This window comes from Halichoeres trimaculatus, unplaced genomic scaffold, assembly GCF_033239565.1.
Source record: "Halichoeres trimaculatus isolate MK-OKI-2021-1 unplaced genomic scaffold, fHalTri1.1 fHalTri1_scaffold_20, whole genome shotgun sequence".
Classification (NCBI taxonomy): Eukaryota; Metazoa; Chordata; class Actinopteri; order Labriformes; family Labridae; genus Halichoeres; species Halichoeres trimaculatus.
In genome coordinates, this window is record NW_027437198.1 from 18,411,867 (window position 1) to 18,431,234 (window position 19,368).

The window sequence follows — 19,368 nt, forward strand, 5'->3', positions numbered from 1 at the left end:
CTGGGGGGGACGGAACCGTTGCTCTTGCAAAACTGCTCACTACTTGTGATGTAGAAAAAGTGGGGGAGAGAATGAGTGAGAAACCACTGCATCGTGTGACAGGAAAACACAAAGAAGGGCTGCAAAAGGAGAAGGAGGGAGAGGGAGAGGTAGAGCCGTCGCTATAGAGACGATGAGTCAGGCAGCATCACCTCATTAGGAATGACCCACCACACACAAGCACAGTCATGTGACCGAGCCAGTGCAGACACCCTATTCAGAAGCACAGTGAGATAGAGAGTGTGGGGACTGACTGTACATGCAGAAGTCATGCATTGTTAGAGCCACAGAACAGAGAGGTGAGTGAGTGAGGCAGCTGGTCATGAATATAAATCAGCGCGTCTGCTTTCAGGACCTTTATGAGGAGACAGCACCTTTGGGATGCTGAGCAGGAGAGAGGAAAGAGAAACATGCAGGGCGGCGGCTAGGCTAATGCTACATCTGTGCAGAGCTACTGTATCCACACTGCTGGAGCATTATCAGTCAGCATAGAGTATGTCCCTCTGCTGTCTATTGTATCTGTTGCCATTGCAGCCATGTCCCAAGCAACTTTGCTGTCACTCAGTGTCAACTTCTCTCAAAGGCTGATAAGACTCTTCTTTCAGTGGCGCTATCTCGAGCCATTGCAAGCTTTTGGTCTCAGTGAAGGGTATTCTGTGGGGTGACTGTTTGGATTGATAAAGGTGCCAGTTTGACACATTCCTCTTCCACTGTCTGCAAAGAGTGTGTTTGTATCTGTCCTACATGTGTGTGTGTGTCTTTGTGTGAATAAGACTGTGCACAGTTTTTTTTGTACTGTATTGTGTTCTTACTCCCATGACTTGACCCCCTCCCTTGTAGTCTAAAAGGAAGCGGAATCACAATGGGAGCCCCTCCCTCCTCTTTTCTTAATGCTCTCACCCTCTCTCTGTCACTTAATGTCACTCCTCAGCAGATTAACTCACTCCTAATTCTCATTTCACAGGAAATAACCTATTTACGCTCTCTTACTCCACTCCTCTCCCTCCTCCTGTTTGCACACACAGAACACGCTCACATCCTTCTTCACGCTTTCTTCTCTTTCTCTGCCTCTTTTTCTCTCCAAACTGCACACATGCATGCCTCCATACACACACAAACACATATATACGTATGCTTATCTATGTAGGAGAGTACACACACAAACACACGCACTAATGGGCTTATGAATGTGTGTCAACATACCATCAGGAGACTGCACACATGCACACACGCTAACCCTAAAAGTCCATTAACCGTCCAGCATGGATGCAGGGTACCATGCCATACTCCATTCTGCCCCCTGCTGCCTGCATGCTGCACCTGCCAGTAACAGGTGTGGGATTCAATTAAAGCAGCATGCTCTCAGCAGTTTGACATGTGGGCAGGCCATGACTGTGGACTGGGCAGAGACCTGGCTAGCAGAGCTCTCAGATCCTGGTAGCTAAAGAAAAACAACAACAACAAAGAAAACAATCACAACAAAGACACTACTGTAAAAACAGCGACCAGTCGTGGGCAGGGTGTGTTTAGATCATCAAAGTCATACATTTACCATCACCATGATGCTGTCACATCAAACATTAAAACACCATGGACTGCAGATGACAACCACAATGAAAAGTCTAAATTTAGCCTCAAGCTGTCAGTGCTCACTTTTAATTGCGTTGCCAGTCGATCACAAATTGCTGCTTGACACTAATGGGAGATATATACTGTCAGTCTCAAGAAGGTTGTTGTGCTTTTATCATTTTATTCGGCAGCCTCATATTGACAAGTAACAGCTGACCTGTGCCTAAGAAAAGGATTATGGAGATAAATAGTCACTTAATACAGCTGCATTTCCCTGTGTGTGTTTGGCTGTAATTGGAATGCTAGAGTATGATAGCTACAGCCTGGGTTTAATCCCTGATAAGGTAAGTTTCATTAGCCATCTGGCTAGTTTGTAGGCTGAAATAGTGTTGTGTCTGCATTACCTGGTGGCTTGCTTTCAGTGATTATAACTGCAACATTTCCATCCACACCCAAACAGGAATTAATCTAATAATCTAACTATCACACATAATCCCAGATGCCTCCTACTCCGGCTGACCTGCTCTAGCCAGACTAGGATAATGCCTAATCTCAAGACTTACGCCTAATGCTTAATGCCTAATGCTTAATACCTCATTCATACTGTGGTCATAATAGCCTCTTGTGCTATGGACTCCACTGCAAGGGTTTGGCTGCTCGGCTTCCCACAGCTACAATCACTCTTCACAGTTAGAGGGAGCAAGGGAGGCAGAAAGAGGTGATAAAAAGTAAGGCAGCTGTAAAGGCCGGGGAGCACAGGTCAGAGCTAATGAAGCCCCCCAGGCAGGGTTCGCAGGGTGTGAAGCATGGCCACTGTTTCTGTTTGGCCTGCGAGTGTGCAAATGTGTCAGTGTTTGTCTGTGTCCTCATTGCCGGGCCGGCGTGTGCAGCCTGGAGGCCGGTGATGAGCCCCCTTGACACGGGGCCCACCCAGCTAACATTTCATTAGGTAAACTGAGGATCACTGGTAGGGAGCTGCCAGGGTTCACACGGGAGAGGAGAGAAGAGAGAAAAAATTCAATGGGGAGGGCAGGGGATGACAGACTGTTGGTGTATGCTGTGGCGTGGTGTTATTGTGATGATATGCCCAATAGAACAGACTGCAACCCATTTAGGACAGGCCTGGAAGGTTAGATGAAATAATGAACAGATTCACATGTTGTCTTGAAGGCGGCCAGAAAGCAGTGAGAATAAATTATATTGCGCCTAGCAACAACAAACAGGAGCCATAATCTATTCTAGTGTAGGATGTTATCCCCTTGACTTTATGTTAAAGCCAGTCACAGCTGTGTCCATCATTTCTCTTCTACCAAAGCTTTTAATTCTGACCTAAATTTGAAATAATGTGGCAAATTAAATGTAGGGTCTGTGGGAATTTGTATTACTTGTTAGTAAACACTAATTCAAACTAGGCTCCTCCTCCTTGGCTCAGGGCCAGCAGCAGCAGCACACCCACAGCCTCTGACTGTAACTACGTGACCATACCCAGTAGCCCAGCAACCACCTGCACCATCACGTTTCTACATGGGAGAGACTCGAGAGCTGTGCACCTCACTTGGCATGTTAGCACAAGCTAATCACGGCAATTTGACGCATACCTGGTTAGCAGAAAGCCAGCTCGGTTTGACATTTGTCCCGTGCTGCTCTCCAAGTTCCCAAAAGTGAGTGAAAGTCAAGCCAAGCTTCAACCTGGTTTACTAAAAAGCTCAATCTACATGGCGTTTCAATACACGGGTGTTTTTCTTCCTCTGTGCTAGGATAGCTTCTTCCACTCACTAATCAAAACGCACATTTACCCTTCGTCCGGGAACATCCGGATACAACCAAAACATCAACATACAGGCTGAGTAGAGGGTTTGAGGCAGACACAGGCACTGACACATGTATAGAGGCCTGGAAGTGATAATTGAGCAGGATTATTCCTGTAAAAGTTGACATTTTGTCTTTTATGAAAAATTCCTGCAGACTCTACCTTTAAATACAGTGCTGCGAATTGAATCTGCGGGGACGTATTTGAGGTCATCTTAAGAATATAAAGACTATGATGCAAGGATAAAAAATGTTTTTTCGTCAGCTCTTTAAGGAAAGAAAGAAAGCACATCACTTGAACGCAAACAAAAGTTAGTTACTTTGACTAGCCTGATGGATCACAACGACTTTATTGAATTCATACAGCTGAATCTAAAGTAGTTCTCATTTTCTCTTATTAAATAATCCTTCATGTTTATAAGATTGATATGATTTATTAGAGTCAGATTGCCTCGGCTCTACAGATTTGGTTTGCCCTTTACTGTACCATAATACCTATCAGAGGCTCTTTAATGTGGCAGCAGATGAGATGAATGCTTGCGTGCATATTAATACTGACTCTTTGTGGTCATCCTTTATGCGACTGTAATAAACAGGCTTGCATGTTTGTGTTTCTCTGTCCTTTATTCTACCTTGAGGCAGAGTGTTCCCAGCTTTGTTTATGGGTCACCTACATGCAAAGCCTCTGCAATGCTTTTCTGCAAGCTGTTTATTTCTCTATTTACAGTGGCATTGTACTTTTGAGGCTGTGTCCTACTTTCAGTGGTTGTTTTTTCCCCCCACTCTATAGCTCTCTGCTCATAATACCTTTTATTTACTGCCTTTAATGGAAATATTTCCCACACAACTTTTAATTTATTTGCAGTGCGCTCTTGCTGTGTCTTGGTTGATAAAAGATGTCATTTGATGGCAATGTGAGGGGAAGTTGCCGCAGATGTTAGTCAAGAATTGTTCTTCTGTCTGAAAGTGCCATTTTAACCATTGCCCTGAACATTATTTAGCATATCCCCGTCACCCACGTTAATATTTGCAAAGCAAACACCTCAGGCTTTCGAGAGAGCATTTTGGTTCGACAATGGAGCATGACAGGCCCCCTCCCTGTGAAGCGTCTGTATTCAGAGTGTTTGTTTATGCCTGAGCTTGATTAGATTCCTGTTTGGCTGCCAGTCTCAATCCCTGTTGGTCCCCCTTAGACAGAGGAGGCTAATTCCTAAGTGGCCCAGCTCCACAGATCACAAACCTCTTTAAACAACAGCATGACAGGCAGGAAAAGCAGAAATCTGGATTTCCAGAGGCCTGAAGTAACTCCTCTATCTCTCTATTATGATTCCCTTCCTGTTTCAGACTCTATGCAATATTCAAGACAGTTTGAGCCTGGGCTGATCCATCACTCTAACAGTCACCGAGTGACAGCGTATGGATGCGTGTTGGAGTGTGCATGCATGTCATGTACCATCCTCGAGTGTACCTAGATGTGAGTGTGTGGCTGTCTGTTCACCCGTGTGTATTGCATGTCATCTGTGTCCAAGTGTCCCTGCAGCGTCCAATTAGTTCAGAGATGCATTCAGTCATGAGGTGACCAGCAGGTGTCTGGTTGTGTCTGAACCCAGAGCCAGAGAGAGCCACATAAATAAGCTGGCAGAGGAGACGCGGGGACTCCTCAGCTGCTTTATTCCATAGTGCCTCTAACTCTCTGTCTCCCTCCTACCTCTATCTCTCTACTTCTTTCTTTTTGTCGCCGGCACCCCTGTGATGTCGGAGTGGCGAGGATGCCAGCAGCTTTCCTCATATATCACCCGACATGCCCAGTGGTCCCAGGACTCTTTCTCCCTCTGTCAAGCAGGGACACTTTACAACTGCCAGACCATTCACCCTAGTCCCCAGTAGTTGACCTCCACCTGCCTGGTGCAGGCATCTTCCGTGTGTGTGTGTGTGTGTGTGTGTGTGTGTGTGTGTGTGTGTGTGTGTGTGTGTGTGTGTGTGTGTGTGTTGAGTAGATGAGTTGTGTTTACGGTTTCCCATGTATTTTTGTGTAAGTGTGTCAGTGGTTGTCTGAACACTGCAAAAAAATGAAATCTTATCAAGTGTTTTTGTCTTATTTTAAGTAAAAAATGTCTTAAATGTCATCTTAAAACAAGTAACTTTTTTCTTGTTCCATTGGCAGAATTGTTTTAATTTGTTACAAGCAATTCTGACCACACTTTTTTCTTTGAATAACTTGAAAAAAGACTTTTTTTCTGGACTGGTCAGGTGAATTTGGCTTATATGAGGTCTAAAAAGACATTTTCTTCTGAGAATAAAACAGAAACACTTGATAAGATTTCTTTTTTTTCCAGTGAACTCAGGACTTTGAGAAGCTGAGCTGCAGTAAGGAAGAGGAGGCCTGGCCAACCTTGTATCTTACCCCAAGATGCTTTTGTTTTTCTTCAAGGCATTACTCTTGACTGAGAGCCAAATTGAAGCCCTGAAAAAAAAAACACACTCCACAATTACTGTTTTACCACCCAGTAGCAGAGCAGAGAAGCAGAGGTCTTTGAAATGGGAAAATGCACAATCAAATAAAAAGTAGGCCAAGATAAATTAGATTAGAGACTACATCGAAGCCGCCGCCGCAGCCAGAAATCTCCCATTTATCATATCCAGACACTTTCCGACCACAATGCTGATGTTCTACAAATGAGCTTTTATATGTTCCTTCATTTAAAATCTGATATTGTACCTCACCTCACACACCCTCTCCCTCCCTTCCCACCCAACTCTTAGTCTTTGTCTCCTTTTCAAATTTCAGCTTACTTTTATCAAACCTCATCTTTCCTGCGTCCCCTCCATGTCTCTCTCCTCTTCTGTATTCCACGGTCTTTGGCCTTTTCTTCATCTCCTCTCTCCCTCCCCTTCCATCTCCATCATATCTTTCACTTTTACAATGCCTGGTTTTTAATTTTCTCCTTCTCCCTTTTTCTCTCTTCTTCTTCTCCAAAACACCTCCCCCACGCCAGTCTTTGTTTGTCCGGGGACCCTGCTGCGGGTGCAGGCGGCTAGCTCTCTGCAGGAGGCTGAGCACCAGGCAGGGGCGTGGTGCAAGGACCCGCTGCAGTCTGGGGACCGCTTATACGTCATGCCCTGGACCCCCTATCGCACTGACATGCTGTATGAGTATGCCTCCTGGGAAGACTTCAAACAGAACCGAGCCACTACCACCTACAAGTGAGGGCGCCTCCCACTGTCCTGGATGATCAAATAGCATCTGCTTCTGTATTGATTCATTGGCTTTTGATGTGGATATGGATGATGATGGCAGAATAGTCCTACTGTGGTGTCAGCATGCTCCCAGCAAGGCCATCTTGTGAGACTGTGTCATGCAGAGTAGATAAATTGGCTTGTTCTCCTGGATTTCTACACCAGCTCATGTGATTCTCTATCAACAGGTTGCCTAACAGGGTCGACGGCACAGGGTTTGTCGTGTATGACGGCGCGGTGTTTTACAACAAAGAACGCACGAGAAACATAGTCAAGTATGACCTGCGCACTCGAATCAAGAGCGGCGAAGCCATCATCACAAACGCCAACTACCATGACACCTCGCCGTACCGCTGGGGAGGGAAATCAGACATCGACTTGGCAGTGGATGAGAACGGCCTCTGGGTGATCTACGCCACAGAGTCCAACAACGGGCGGCTGGTGGTCAGCCAGGTGGGAGAGCAGCACAGCACAGAAGGGGATGAGATGTGGATTATAGATTCAGAAGTGGATTATATTCAAATCTCATCTGACTGGTCAAGCTAAAGGTCTTATGTCACACATGAATGATTTACTACTGAGATTACACAAGTGCACTGTCAAATGAGATAGAGGGATGTTGTTGTTTGATAAAAAGAGGTCGCATTAAAATTACCTTAAAAGGTTAGGCCCAATTTCAAATCCCATCATATTCAAAAAGTAATCTTCATCACTGGGGTAAATATTTGATTTGTTTTAAGTGCATACAGCTACTTTCTTCCTGGGCTCAAACATCATGTCAGTGATGTCTTGCAATCATAAAATGTAGCATTGTTTGGTTTTATAAGTCTGGATCCCTTTAATGCATACACAGCTCCAAACAAATAATCCACATCTTTGTCATCTGTAATCCAAAGTCACATTGTTGTACCCTGCCTGTGTGACAAATTCAAAACATGATCCATCACTGTGAACTTTGGAGCATTCATATTTTAATACCAGTTGGTTCTTTGTTTCTTAACAAACAAAACTGTAATCAAGGCAGCGAGTTTCCACACAAACAGAGTCTGAATTAATGTGTTGCTCAGAAAGACGGCTCCCATTTATAATCACTATCTTTGACCTTAACAGGAAATTGTTTTTCAAACTGTAGAAGTTAAACAATCTGTCTGAAATATCAAACCCTGCATGAGCTATGAGAGTGTGGAATAATGGAGCAACAAAGTAATAAACAAGAAAGTGATCGCTTTCATCATCAAGAAATTGTTCGGTTTTGGAAGAAGTCTTATTGTTTTTCCCATTTACCCAGAGAGCGGCAAACACACAGAGGTCTCTGTTATGGCTCCGCATTGCAGTTTTAAGGTATATTGAGCAGAGACAGCTTAGCATTAAGACAAAGAAATAATCTTCTCTCCAGAGCTGGGGGTTTAATTACTTTTTAAATGTTTTTACGAGTGATTATAAATCTTTGCATTACTGCTCAGATATACAACTCAGGCTGCAGTGTAAACATAATACATATGGGAAATGCCCTATCAAATCTTTTTGACTTTCAAGAGATATTCAATATGAAGTCCATACCAGGATCCAGGGATTTTAATTGTTACTTCTTAAATTTTCTTGGTTAGATGCTAATTTGGCAGCTGTGAGTAAGCAGTGACATTAACAAACCTTCGAACCCACAACTGACATAAAGAAAACAATTACAGTTTGAATGACTCCTCTCACTATTAAGTCATGTGACTTTTAAACTAGAGAAAGACTGATATGGATTTTTCTGGGCCGATACCAATACCGATTATTTGTAGTCCAATATTTGAAGCAGATATGAATTTGCAGTTGGAGTGCAAATGGTGTCAAAATTTTGAACAATACAGACTCCAACACTTAACTTCATTCAAATACCTTTAAGCATGAGTTTATTAAACAGCTCCCAGGCTCAGTCACATGTTTTATAAAGTTAAATGAAACCTTAAAAAAATAAATAAAAGTTTTCTACAGTAAATAAAGTTTTCCAAAATTTCAATGTAAGTGTAATAACTGCACTGCTGATTGGCTGTTTCCCAAGCCATGGCTCTGCTTGTAACCAATCAAATGATACTGTGTGTGGGACCGTACTGGGGACTGAGTAGTGACTGCAGAAAGCGAAGCGGCTGCATCAGAGCCGCAACAATGCAGTTTTAAATTTGTTTCTTATTGGCCATCGGATTAATAAAAAGGCCAATGCCAATATGCCTTAAAATGTCAAGTATCGGCCAAGATAATCGGCCCGGCCAATAATCGGTCTGTCCCTATTTTAAACACGGGTCTTTTCCCTCCTGCAGACTTGTTCTGTTGATGAAATAAAAGCTGCTTCATGATCAGCATTCCTCTTTCCACCCATAGGTAAACCCCTACACCCTGCGCTTTGAAGGCACCTGGGAAACCAGCTTCGACAAGAGGATGGCATCCAACGCTTTCATGGCGTGCGGCGTGCTCTACGCAGTGCGGTCCGTCTACCAGGATGATGACAGCGAAGCGGGCGGTGACTTGGTGTTGTATGCTTACAACACCAACCATGGTCGCGAGGAGCCAGTCAACATCCCTTTCCCCAACCCGTATCAGTATATCTCCTCTGTGGACTACAACCCTCGGGACAACCAGCTCTATGTGTGGAACAACTATAATGTGCTGCGCTACAACCTGGAGTTTGGACCACCAGACCCCACCACAGGTGAGAGTCAGCCCAGAGGTGTGTTTACAAAGGGGCAAAGAAGCTTTTTGAAGACATTTTTTGGTCTTAGGAGCTCTTTTGATAATTGAGCAGTATTGTGCTTCTCATGAAAATGAAGCGTTGTTCCAACAAATGTGGTACAAATATAGAGTTTGAAGATTTAATGAGTACAAGCTGGGGTGATCTTTAGGTGACGGGGGCAAAAAGGCAAGATGGGCACAAGATGTTAAGGTTACATTAATATTGGACATCATGATACTTGTTAATTAAATGCATATTCAGTCAGATTTAAAAACCTTTTTGTTATTTTTTTAATGAAGTTCAATATTAACAAAGCCATTTGAAAAAAAAAAAACCTAGTCTTCTTGGAGAAAATTACCTCAAGGAGAAATAATCTTTTTCTAAAGAAGTTTGTTATTAATTTCTCATAATTATTACAAATTCATAAAACACGGGAGTGTGAGTAAGACTGATTAAAAGAAAAACACTCTCCCCTGATTAATGAACACTTCTCACCTCAGAAGATGTAAAATCATTGTATTTTATTCTCCGTCAATAGGAACAAAAGAAAAGCTAGCTAGGATTGGCTGCCATAGCTCGTCCTAACACCTCCTTTGTAAGAAGCCATTCTGAATTGATAAAGGGGGAGTGAACTGAGAGCACTATCCTACACTTTGGATGTCCTTCAGTATGTGAGGAAGGATTGTGAATGTGTTGTGTCTCTGAGCTGCATACAGGCCTCTGTAAAGCTGGGATTAGACCCTCAGAGAGAAGAGGAGACACACACACACATATACACACACACTCGGGGCGGCAGCACTGGCAGAGCTGTGCGCTGACTCTGCGTTTGATCATTCAGGATTTTGTAGTTGTGATGTGCTGTTTTTATCTTCCCATTAGTTTTGGTTGTTAGTGATGGTGACTCCTCTGATACATTTGATCAATTATTTACTTCTCCCCGACTCAATGATGCCTTCCCCGCATCTCCTCCTTTGCTGCTCCTCGTTTCTCTCGAGAGCAGCCTTTGAGAGGCTCAAAAAAGTGTTTGTCACCCCAATTATTGTCAGGCTAACTTTTGAACCCATCTTCTGACAGACATCTTGTATTCACGTGCATGTGTCCTCTTGATCTCTGTTTTTTTTCAGCGCTTTTTGTTGTCAGGTTTTCTGCTCTGACAAATCCCTTACATCCTTTTAGAAGTCTTGAAATGTCGATCACTCACTCCGAGTCTCATTCATGTTCTCTAACTCTGTGTTTTATCTCTCTGTTTTTTTCCCCTGGGGTTATTTCAGGTCCTTTGACCACTACCCAAGTGACCACTCTCCCAGCCAGGCCCTTCACCTCCAGTGTCAGCCCCACCACAGCCCGCCCTCTGGCCCCCACATCCCGACCAATCGGCTCCATCAACAAGCATCCTGATCTTCGACCTATCACAGCCACTGTGCCTGTCACTCGCCGGCCACCCCGCCCACCTCAAGGCCCTGAGCTCCAGGTCTGTGAAGCTAAGCAGATACGTGGTGTCCAGTGGCCCACCACCCAAAGAGGGGAGACGGTGGACCGCCCGTGTCCCAAAGGATCTCTAGGTAAGGACAACTTCCATTCATCAAGATGCATTAAATCTTCATGCATGTGACCAAGTGATCAGCATGTCTGTCTCTAACGCTCTTGTTTTTTACCGGTGATGTCTTTACTGTCCCTGCGTTGGTCCCAACCAGCCCCAGTCCCGTAGGACTCACAGATGAAAGCCTGTTCCCTACAAATGAAAGCCTCATCTCCCACAGTAACAGAGCTGATTGGGAGTGGCGAATAACAAAATGAAAGGCTCGACAACACAGGCTTACCCTCCCTTCATGCTAGCTTCTGTACCTCTAAACATCAGCAGCCATCAAAAAGCCCTCTTTGGTCGCAGAAAGAAAGACTTCTCCCTCCATGTCCCCCCTCCAATCACTGTTTCTGTGCGTTCCCTCTGCGAAAACTGCAATAACATTAAATTAGCAGCTGGCTTAATTGCCGCATCTTGGCAGAGCTCTCAAACCCAATCTACGGTCGATGGAGGGGACTATAGAGAAAAACTGGAGAGAGGAGAAAAAGAATTAGCCTCAGAGAGAAAGAAAAGGGGGGTATGAAATGCAACGCCACATCTGCTCTGATCCCTCTACAACTGTGAAGCGCTGCTGCATTGTCTCTGTCGGCTCTGCTCTTCCGTTTCTGCGTCTATCTCCCGCTCTTCTCTTCTCTGTCTCTCTGTGGTTTGTCTTCTCCTCTTTTCCCTGCCTCGTCTTTGTGACTTGACGTCGGTTATTTGTGTTAGCAGCAGCAGAGATAGACCCTCCTCTGGTTTTATCCCCGCGTGGTGTCCCTTCTCTGAACCCTCGTCACTAAACAGAAAAACCGAGCTGGAAAGGAGGGTTGGTTTAAGGTGCTTCCCTCCAGGTGTTTTTATTTGACAGCGAGGGATCATACCTGCTGTCCTCGGTGTGTGTGTGTGCATGGAGTAAATGTTATGTGCTATGTCTGCACATGTTCCTCTTAAACCGTTCCTTTTAGAGCATGAAAGCCTGTTTCCCCCCCTGCCATCTTCTTCTTTAACCACACTCTCCCTGCCCTACACTCTGTTATTCAACCTTTTCCACTTCTGACCCATTTTCTCATGGACTTTTTACTCTACCTCCTCCTACCGTCTTCCCTCTCATCTTCAAACACCTTGAGTATTGAATTTTTAAAATTCATTTCATTTCATTTTTCACAGCTGAAAAAAATAATAACTCTATCACACTTTTTGGTGCTCATTCCTCTCCTCCACACTTAAACCCTTTAATTGCAGACACCTAACGCTTATTATCTCTCCATTACTTCCCCCTCCTCTTTTTCTTCCCCTTCTTCTGCTCATTCAGGCATCGCTTCGTTCCAGTGCTTGGAGGATCAGGTCATGTGGAACCCGCGGGGTCCTGACCTCAGTAACTGCACCTCCCCGTGGGTCAACCAGGTGGCCCAGAAGGTGAGACCTGGAGCTGTACCCCCCCTGCCATGGGTCTGTCCCCTTTCTCTGCCCCCACTGCCCCGACCCTCCTCCCTGTCCACCTCCACACACACATTAACATATCTCCAAGGCTGGCCTGATTAAAATACAGACTCATTTCAACTGGCCCTTTATTACAAGGCATCTGCTCTTGATACTTAATTAACTTTCTTTTTTCACTGATATACTTTAATTACAGCCAGCTTAAATTATTTTTTAAAGTCAGGCTTTGGGCCTCACAGCTCGCAAAGTGCTGTGCTGCCTCAATTTCTTCATCATCGTCTCATAATACATATTAAACCTGTGAAGGAGCTAAACACCAAGGTCTCCGGATGATTCTCAATGATTTTAACTAAGCCCACTGCTACTTACAGCATCCTGTTAATGCATTAATCTGATTAATTCCAATTTTTTTCCCCTGTAATATGACTTCAAACACCTCCACATACAAATAAAGTAAAAGTGACCTGGCTAACTCAGCTGTATTTCCACAGGGAGTGAACCTGTGCTGTTTAGCTATGCATACCTTCCACAAGTTTACTCAAAGGTTTTCCAAAGTGTGAGCGTGTCCCTGGAAGGAGAAGCAGCATCACGTTCAAAAGCAGCATCACTGGATGAATCTATTATGCCTTCACCTTTGGCAAAAATCAATTGCAATTGTAAAGCGGTTGATTAGGGTGTGATTTGCAAGTGAAGCAGCGCTGGGAAAAACAAGGGCCTTGTGATGTCGAGGGTTGTTAACGATAGTGTGAGAGGGGCTATTTCTGACACAACACGGAGAACATGCACATGATCATACACAGTATTGGCTCAGTTTAAACACTAATTCTCAAACCACTTGAATAGAGTAAAATGTATTTTCTGGCACCGGTATAGTGTAGCAGTTTAGGATGAATGAGCCTTAAATTGGTGGCGCAGGTATGGATCCAACCAGTGGCACCTTTCCCACATGTTGCTCCCAACCCTTGCCCTCTTTCCTGCACTTTCCACTGTCATCTCCTCCAATTAAAGGCATAAAAAGCCCAAAAATATCTTAATAAAAGAATTAAATGTTTGATCCTGACCTTGTTTATCATCCCTCTACTATCACTTCCTCTAAACGTGTTTCCTTTAACAGATAAAGAGCGGAGAGAACGCTGCAAACATAGCAGGAGAGCTGGTGAACCACACACGAGGTCGCATCCAGGCTGGAGATGTCAGCTCATCTGTACGGCTCATTGAGCAACTCCTGGACATCCTAGATGCCCAGCTTCAGGCTCTGAGACCAGGGAACAAGGAGTCAGCTGCACGAAACTACAACAAGGTAGGAGGAAGTGTAAACACCTGCATACTTCCCTGCTTGAGTTTAATATAAGTGCTGAGAAAGGAGCACTGAGGTTAATGTGGATTTACACCCCGGCTGCACTTGTAAGGACGGGGGGCTTTTTAATTACGACTTTCTTTGTTTAGCTCTTTAATTCCTTGCTTTGTTTTCTTCCTTCCAGCTCCAGAAGCGAGAGCGGACCTGCCGAGCCTACATTCAGGTAGCTTTTCTCTTTTTTATTTCCATCCGCCTGCTTTGCATGCCTGTAGAGTAGGGCTACTCTGTGACTTGTTATAACTGAGGAAAGATAAATCCTCGGGTAGACTGGGTTTGTGGATGAGATTCCTCTAGCTCAGTGCTCTGCGTTGTGATTTATGCTGCCTTTAGAATCATCACTTACAGAATTTGAGGTTTGTGCTGAGGAGCAGTGTGAGTGAGTTTTGGTATTTCTTCTTTCAGACAGCATGTACGGTATTTAAAGTTGGTGTTGGATTTCCCAAAGCGCAGAGAGCTTGTTAGCAGTTTTCACTCGTGTTGTGCACTCCTTTGAAATTTGTGTTCAATTAATGCATAAAACATCCGTCTTTGACTACATCACAGCTTTGTTGGACTGGAGTAGAGCCTTACTATACTATATCATCCCTGGCCTTATTGGGTTGCAAAATAAGGTACAACATCTGTGGATCTGTGAGAATGTAATTTGACGACAGTATGAAAGGAAACGGTTTGCGTTCACTTCTGTGCTTTTTCAATATTTGTGCAATATCTGTGCTTCTGAGAAAGCTGTAATGTAATATCATGAAAAAGCCTTGTGTATGCTGCTGTGTAATGATGAAATGCAGCACTCTGCTGCTTGGTGTCTTGACCTGTCTGCAGCATGCTGTAATATGAAACCCCATCTGATCTCTTTTGGTGCAAGATGAACATGAAGGTTGCTGTGTTGTGTGTAACCCTTCGTTATTTCTTCGTCACTCGCTGCAAGGTAGCCCGGCGTCACCACAGTGTTCGGGAGATAAACCAGAGACGTCCTCTGTCTTGTTCTCCTGAAGCGGATAGAGTGCATTGTGATGCAAAATTCATTTTGTTAACAGCGATGCTCTTTATTCCACGCAGCAGTCAATCCTTCATTTTGAGAGGCCTGAGCAAGAGAATTACATGATTCATCAAGCAGGCTACTCCAATAAATTGGATAGCTGATACAACCATCAAAATTGCCATTAAATGAATTGTAAGTGTGAAATAGAATGGTTATATGTCTGGCATGGCACAGTTATAAATGAAGTGCAGGGGAGTGGTGAGTTTCCAGGAAATTATAGTGGAACAGAGCAGACTTTGTACTTTGAGGTGATTAAGAAATATGTTGACACTTAACAAAAGTAGAGTAATTACCAAGGGATGGCTTACAAAGAAATCAAGACTCAACTGAGAATAACTGAATAGCTAATTAATAGCTAATGGCACTTCCTGAGAACAGACTGCTAATACTGTGTTCATGAATTAGTGTGTAATGATAAGCTTTCTGTGTATCCGAACTTTAAACACTTTGTCCCTTCATTTTCTTGATCTTTTATCAATAACTGATCCTTTCTGTCACTTATGTTACGGGCTCTTATATTATAATACAAAGTCAACAAGAAGGCATCTTTATTCAACAATAAATATTTCATAAACAACTTTTTATATGTCTTGATCAAGTGGAACTCTCAGCTCTAAAAATAGTAGACAATGTGGAAGTGCTTCTCAAGTGTCTGCTGGAGGCTGGCTCTGGAGTACCGGAAGTCGCATACACACCAAGCCAAAAAAGCTGTTTTCACAGCTGAAATAAACCCATTCTGTCTGAATCACCAGTATCACTATCAGCCAAGGTTATAATAGTTTTGGATTTGTCATTATAGTTTAGTTTTAGTTACTTTTGACTTTTTTTCCGCCACAGTTTAGTTTTAATTGGTTTTAGAGCAGGCATTCTAGTTTTTATTTAGTTAAGATTTTTGCAATAAGGCTTAGTTTTAGTTTCAGTTTAGTTTCAGTTTAATTTTAGTTTTTCATACCCTATTATTCAGGTGCAGGATTCAAAAAGGTCAGAGTAAATATTTTGTAATACTGTTTATTTTCAAGTCAACATAGTGCTCACTGCTCAGTCAATGCTGATACTGAACAGTTTGCTGCTGCCTTCAACAAAAGAAAATAATATAAACTTAATGAAAATAAAATAAACTTAATATAAAAAATATAACTTTGAATTATATAAAAAATAATGTTAACATAAAATAATATAAACATAAATTATATAAAACAATACAATATGAGCTTAAATAATTAGAAACTTGGACCCTGTAACAATAAAGGCAGACTCAAATAAAATTAAAGTCAGACTCACATGAAATTAAACTATTATGAATGCTCTGATTCATTGCTCCACTACGTTTCGCCGCAGCACAGAGCACAGCCAGTCAGTGCAGTAAACAAGCACGTCCCAGTTCGTCACTATGATGGTGCCGTACGGCACTGACAACAGCCTAAAGCAGTCGTAAAATTGGTTGGGAAAATGTGTTGGATTAATTTAAACCTGAAGGGTATTAATATTGTCCAAAAAGATTACGAAGGACATTTTGTCTATGATTTTTGTTAGTGTCAGTTAGTTTTGTGAACACAAGATGCAGTTTTAGTTTACTTATCCTTTTTGTTTTCTTTTCTAGTTTTTATTAGTTTGAGTTAACTACAATGAATTTTAAATTTGAGTTTTCGTTTTTAGTTTCGTTTTAGTTAACTATCATAACCTTGCTATCAGCACACAATTTAAAAGATATTAAGACCAGAGGCTCAGCTCAGCCCACGTGACTGACTGGCGCCCTATAGCTGTTAGTATGGAGACTGAAATCCTGCGTCACTTCCAATATGGCCGCACCAGCCGATTTGCTTCACTAATCCATTTCAGAAACAGACAGGTGATGCCAGGGAGACCACGTCCATTATGCAGTCTATGTCATGAAGTGTAAGCTTCAATAAGGATGTCAGACAGATGTCTTCCAAACTGAACTCTACTGTTCATATCATACTATTTACAGACAGAAAAAGAGGTATAACAGACTTCTGCATCGATGCCTCGTGTTCCAACAACATGAAGCTTACACCAGTAACACTGACATGTTACTTTTTTGAACTTCAAAATAAAATTGTTTCCTGTAACTTATGAAATATGAGTCAAATCATCACTGTAGCTCACATAATTAAGAAACAGATAATCGCTGTGTCTAAATGATACCTCTTACACAGTTTCACAACAGTCTACGACCCTGATGCTCTGAAAGCCAAATGTGGTTTTGACTTTATTTTAGGCAAAGAAGGTATGCCCATAACATGCACCTCACAGTTAACCAAAAGATTACAAGATTCATCTTCTCACAATTAAGTGTTTTAAAATGTGTAACGCCTGCACAGCTGAAGATAAGAAAGGCTGACGTGGCTGCTGTATTATATTTGTATCTGTTGTATCTTTATTGCCGTGACAGTGTTTCAGGTTACTGAAAAGTTTCTCGTGTTATAATTTGAGTACTCTTTTCCAAAAATACTCCCAGCACATGTTTTGCTTATTGTAATTGTGTTCTCCTCTGAAACAGCGATAACTATCCCCACCCACGAATCTGTGTTTACTTCCTTATCAGCTTGCTGTGGCTGTCGTTGTTGTTCTCCTTTTCCCTGTACCACCACCTACTGTGTCGGCATGTGTAGGCCTGTTATTAAGTAAATGAAAGCAAGTTTTGGAGATTGTTTTAGAGGATTCAACTCTATTGTTAGAATAAAAATAAGCCCATGGTTTATGACTTTACAACATATGATTATAGAACTCTGTGAAAGACTGTATAAAGTATGATTTGCACTAATTTAGTGAAATATATCTGCATCTAAATGTAGTTTTGGTGCAAGCTATTTAGTATTCAACTTAACCATCCCTGGTTGCTTGTACATCTTGCTGTTGAGTTTTTGTAGTAATACAGGGATAATGAATGCTGAGCCTTCTGCACGTTCCAGGCTGTGGTGCAGACAGTGGACAACCTACTGCGCCCTGAGGCCCTGGAGTCATGGCAGGACATGAACAGCACAGAGCAAGCCCACACTGCCACCATGCTCCTGGATGTCCTGGAGAAAGGAGCCTTCCTGCTTGCCAACAACATGTATGGAAATCGCTTCACAGACCGAGCTCCCAGTATCGGTAAGGGTACAGATCATCCGCGGGGGATCCTCAAAGTTTTGGCTCTTTATTTTTTTCTTGTTTGTGCCACACCTGATCAAAACTTGAGGACCAGTTGAAAAACAGCATGAATTAACATTTTGCACCATTGGATCTTAAAGAGGTTCGGAGTAGAGCTTCAAAATGCAAAAAGAAGAAATAGGAGTGAGACGAAAATATTAAGTAAGCAGTAGGGATGGGTACCTTTCACATTTGAAACGATACAGTACTGATGCTGGGTACCTGGCAATCGGTATGGGTACTCAACGGTACCAAATTTCTGAAATTTTGTGTGTGTTTATGTGTTTATACATATTAACTTGCTTAATAATAGAATCTCCAAGTTTTTCATTTTAAGATATTTATTCTTCAGTATATAAACTTGCAATGCTGTGTTCAAGTCCAGTATGGAAAACCGCCTACTCTTCCGCTCCCTTAAAGTCACAAGGAAGTGTTTAGGTACCAAAATATGGTACCTTTTGATTTTGCATGAATCAAATTACTAAATACTACAGACAGAATTTGGTTGGTACCTATAAAAGTACCTAATTCGGTACCTATCCCTAGTTAGCAGTTTATTGAAACAACGGTAAAACTAAATAGGCTGTTCATCAGCTGATCAAAAGTTTAAGACCACAACTCAAACAAGGCGAAACCCCCTAAGTAGTAATACAATTTTCACAAAAGGGCTCAGTAATGAGGAGCTCCTAGATTCTTATTGATCACTTTAAAAATTTTGATGTGGGAATTTCCAGGGGGCCAATGGGAATGTTGCTCCAAGTGGTGAAGGTGGCTTCACTGAGGTCATCCACTGTCTGGAACTGATGTTTGTGTTTGTAAACTTACCTTGCCATCAACCCCCAAATGTTCTTAAGTGGGATCTCCTTGTCATGTCAGTAACATGAAAAGCCATCAGGACCATCAGGACATTTTTTTTATGCTCAGAAATCAAAACTTTCCTCCACCTTTCAGTGTCCCATGTAAGGCGCTCTTGGAAAAGGTCCAAACAGGCAGTTTTGTGGCATTGAAGGAGATGAGGCCTTTGAAGATGTTTTTTGTTCTCTTCTATTACTGATGCCCTATGATGGTTATTAGGCTGTGGTCGGCACCAGTAACAGCCCCAGCTTGAGTTGAGGAATGTCCGGTGTCTTGACAGACAGCTCATTGAATCCACTGTCTCATTGTTGGTGAAATCTTTTTGGGTTTGTTTGGGTTTTGTTTGGGCTTCCTCTTGACTTTTTGTCCCATAACCCTCAGGATTTTTGAAGAAATTTAAAATGACTGTCTCACTGTGTCCAAGCTATGGCACGTTGCGGCTCAACAATGCGACCACATTCAGGGAGAAAGCTTTTTTTTTTTTACCTCTGCCACCGGGAGGTCATAACAGTGTGAATACCTGACAGAAAATGACATTGAATCCACATGTTTGTGCAGATTTGACTTTTAAAGGCTGTGGTCTTAAACTTTTTATC

General features: G+C 42.7%; 1 protein-coding gene across 6 annotated transcripts in view; it reads left to right on the top strand.

The window, feature by feature from the left end:
• The window catches only part of adgrl1a (adhesion G protein-coupled receptor L1a), a 181,538-nt gene that overhangs the window by 143,719 nt on the left and 18,451 nt on the right, over nucleotides 1-19,368 (top strand). For all 6 annotated transcript variants that reach the window (XM_074697407.1, XM_074697408.1, XM_074697406.1 and 3 more), the window contains 8 exons: nucleotides 6,414-6,621; nucleotides 6,843-7,107; nucleotides 9,019-9,346; nucleotides 10,639-10,929; nucleotides 12,241-12,344; nucleotides 13,483-13,668; nucleotides 13,850-13,888; nucleotides 17,698-17,878. In XM_074697407.1, coding sequence (XP_074553508.1) covers nucleotides 6,414-6,621; nucleotides 6,843-7,107; nucleotides 9,019-9,346; nucleotides 10,639-10,929; nucleotides 12,241-12,344; nucleotides 13,483-13,668; nucleotides 13,850-13,888; nucleotides 17,698-17,878 — 1,602 coding nt within the window. The remainder of the gene's footprint in view (nucleotides 1-6,413; nucleotides 6,622-6,842; nucleotides 7,108-9,018; nucleotides 9,347-10,638; nucleotides 10,930-12,240; nucleotides 12,345-13,482; nucleotides 13,669-13,849; nucleotides 13,889-17,697; nucleotides 17,879-19,368) is intronic.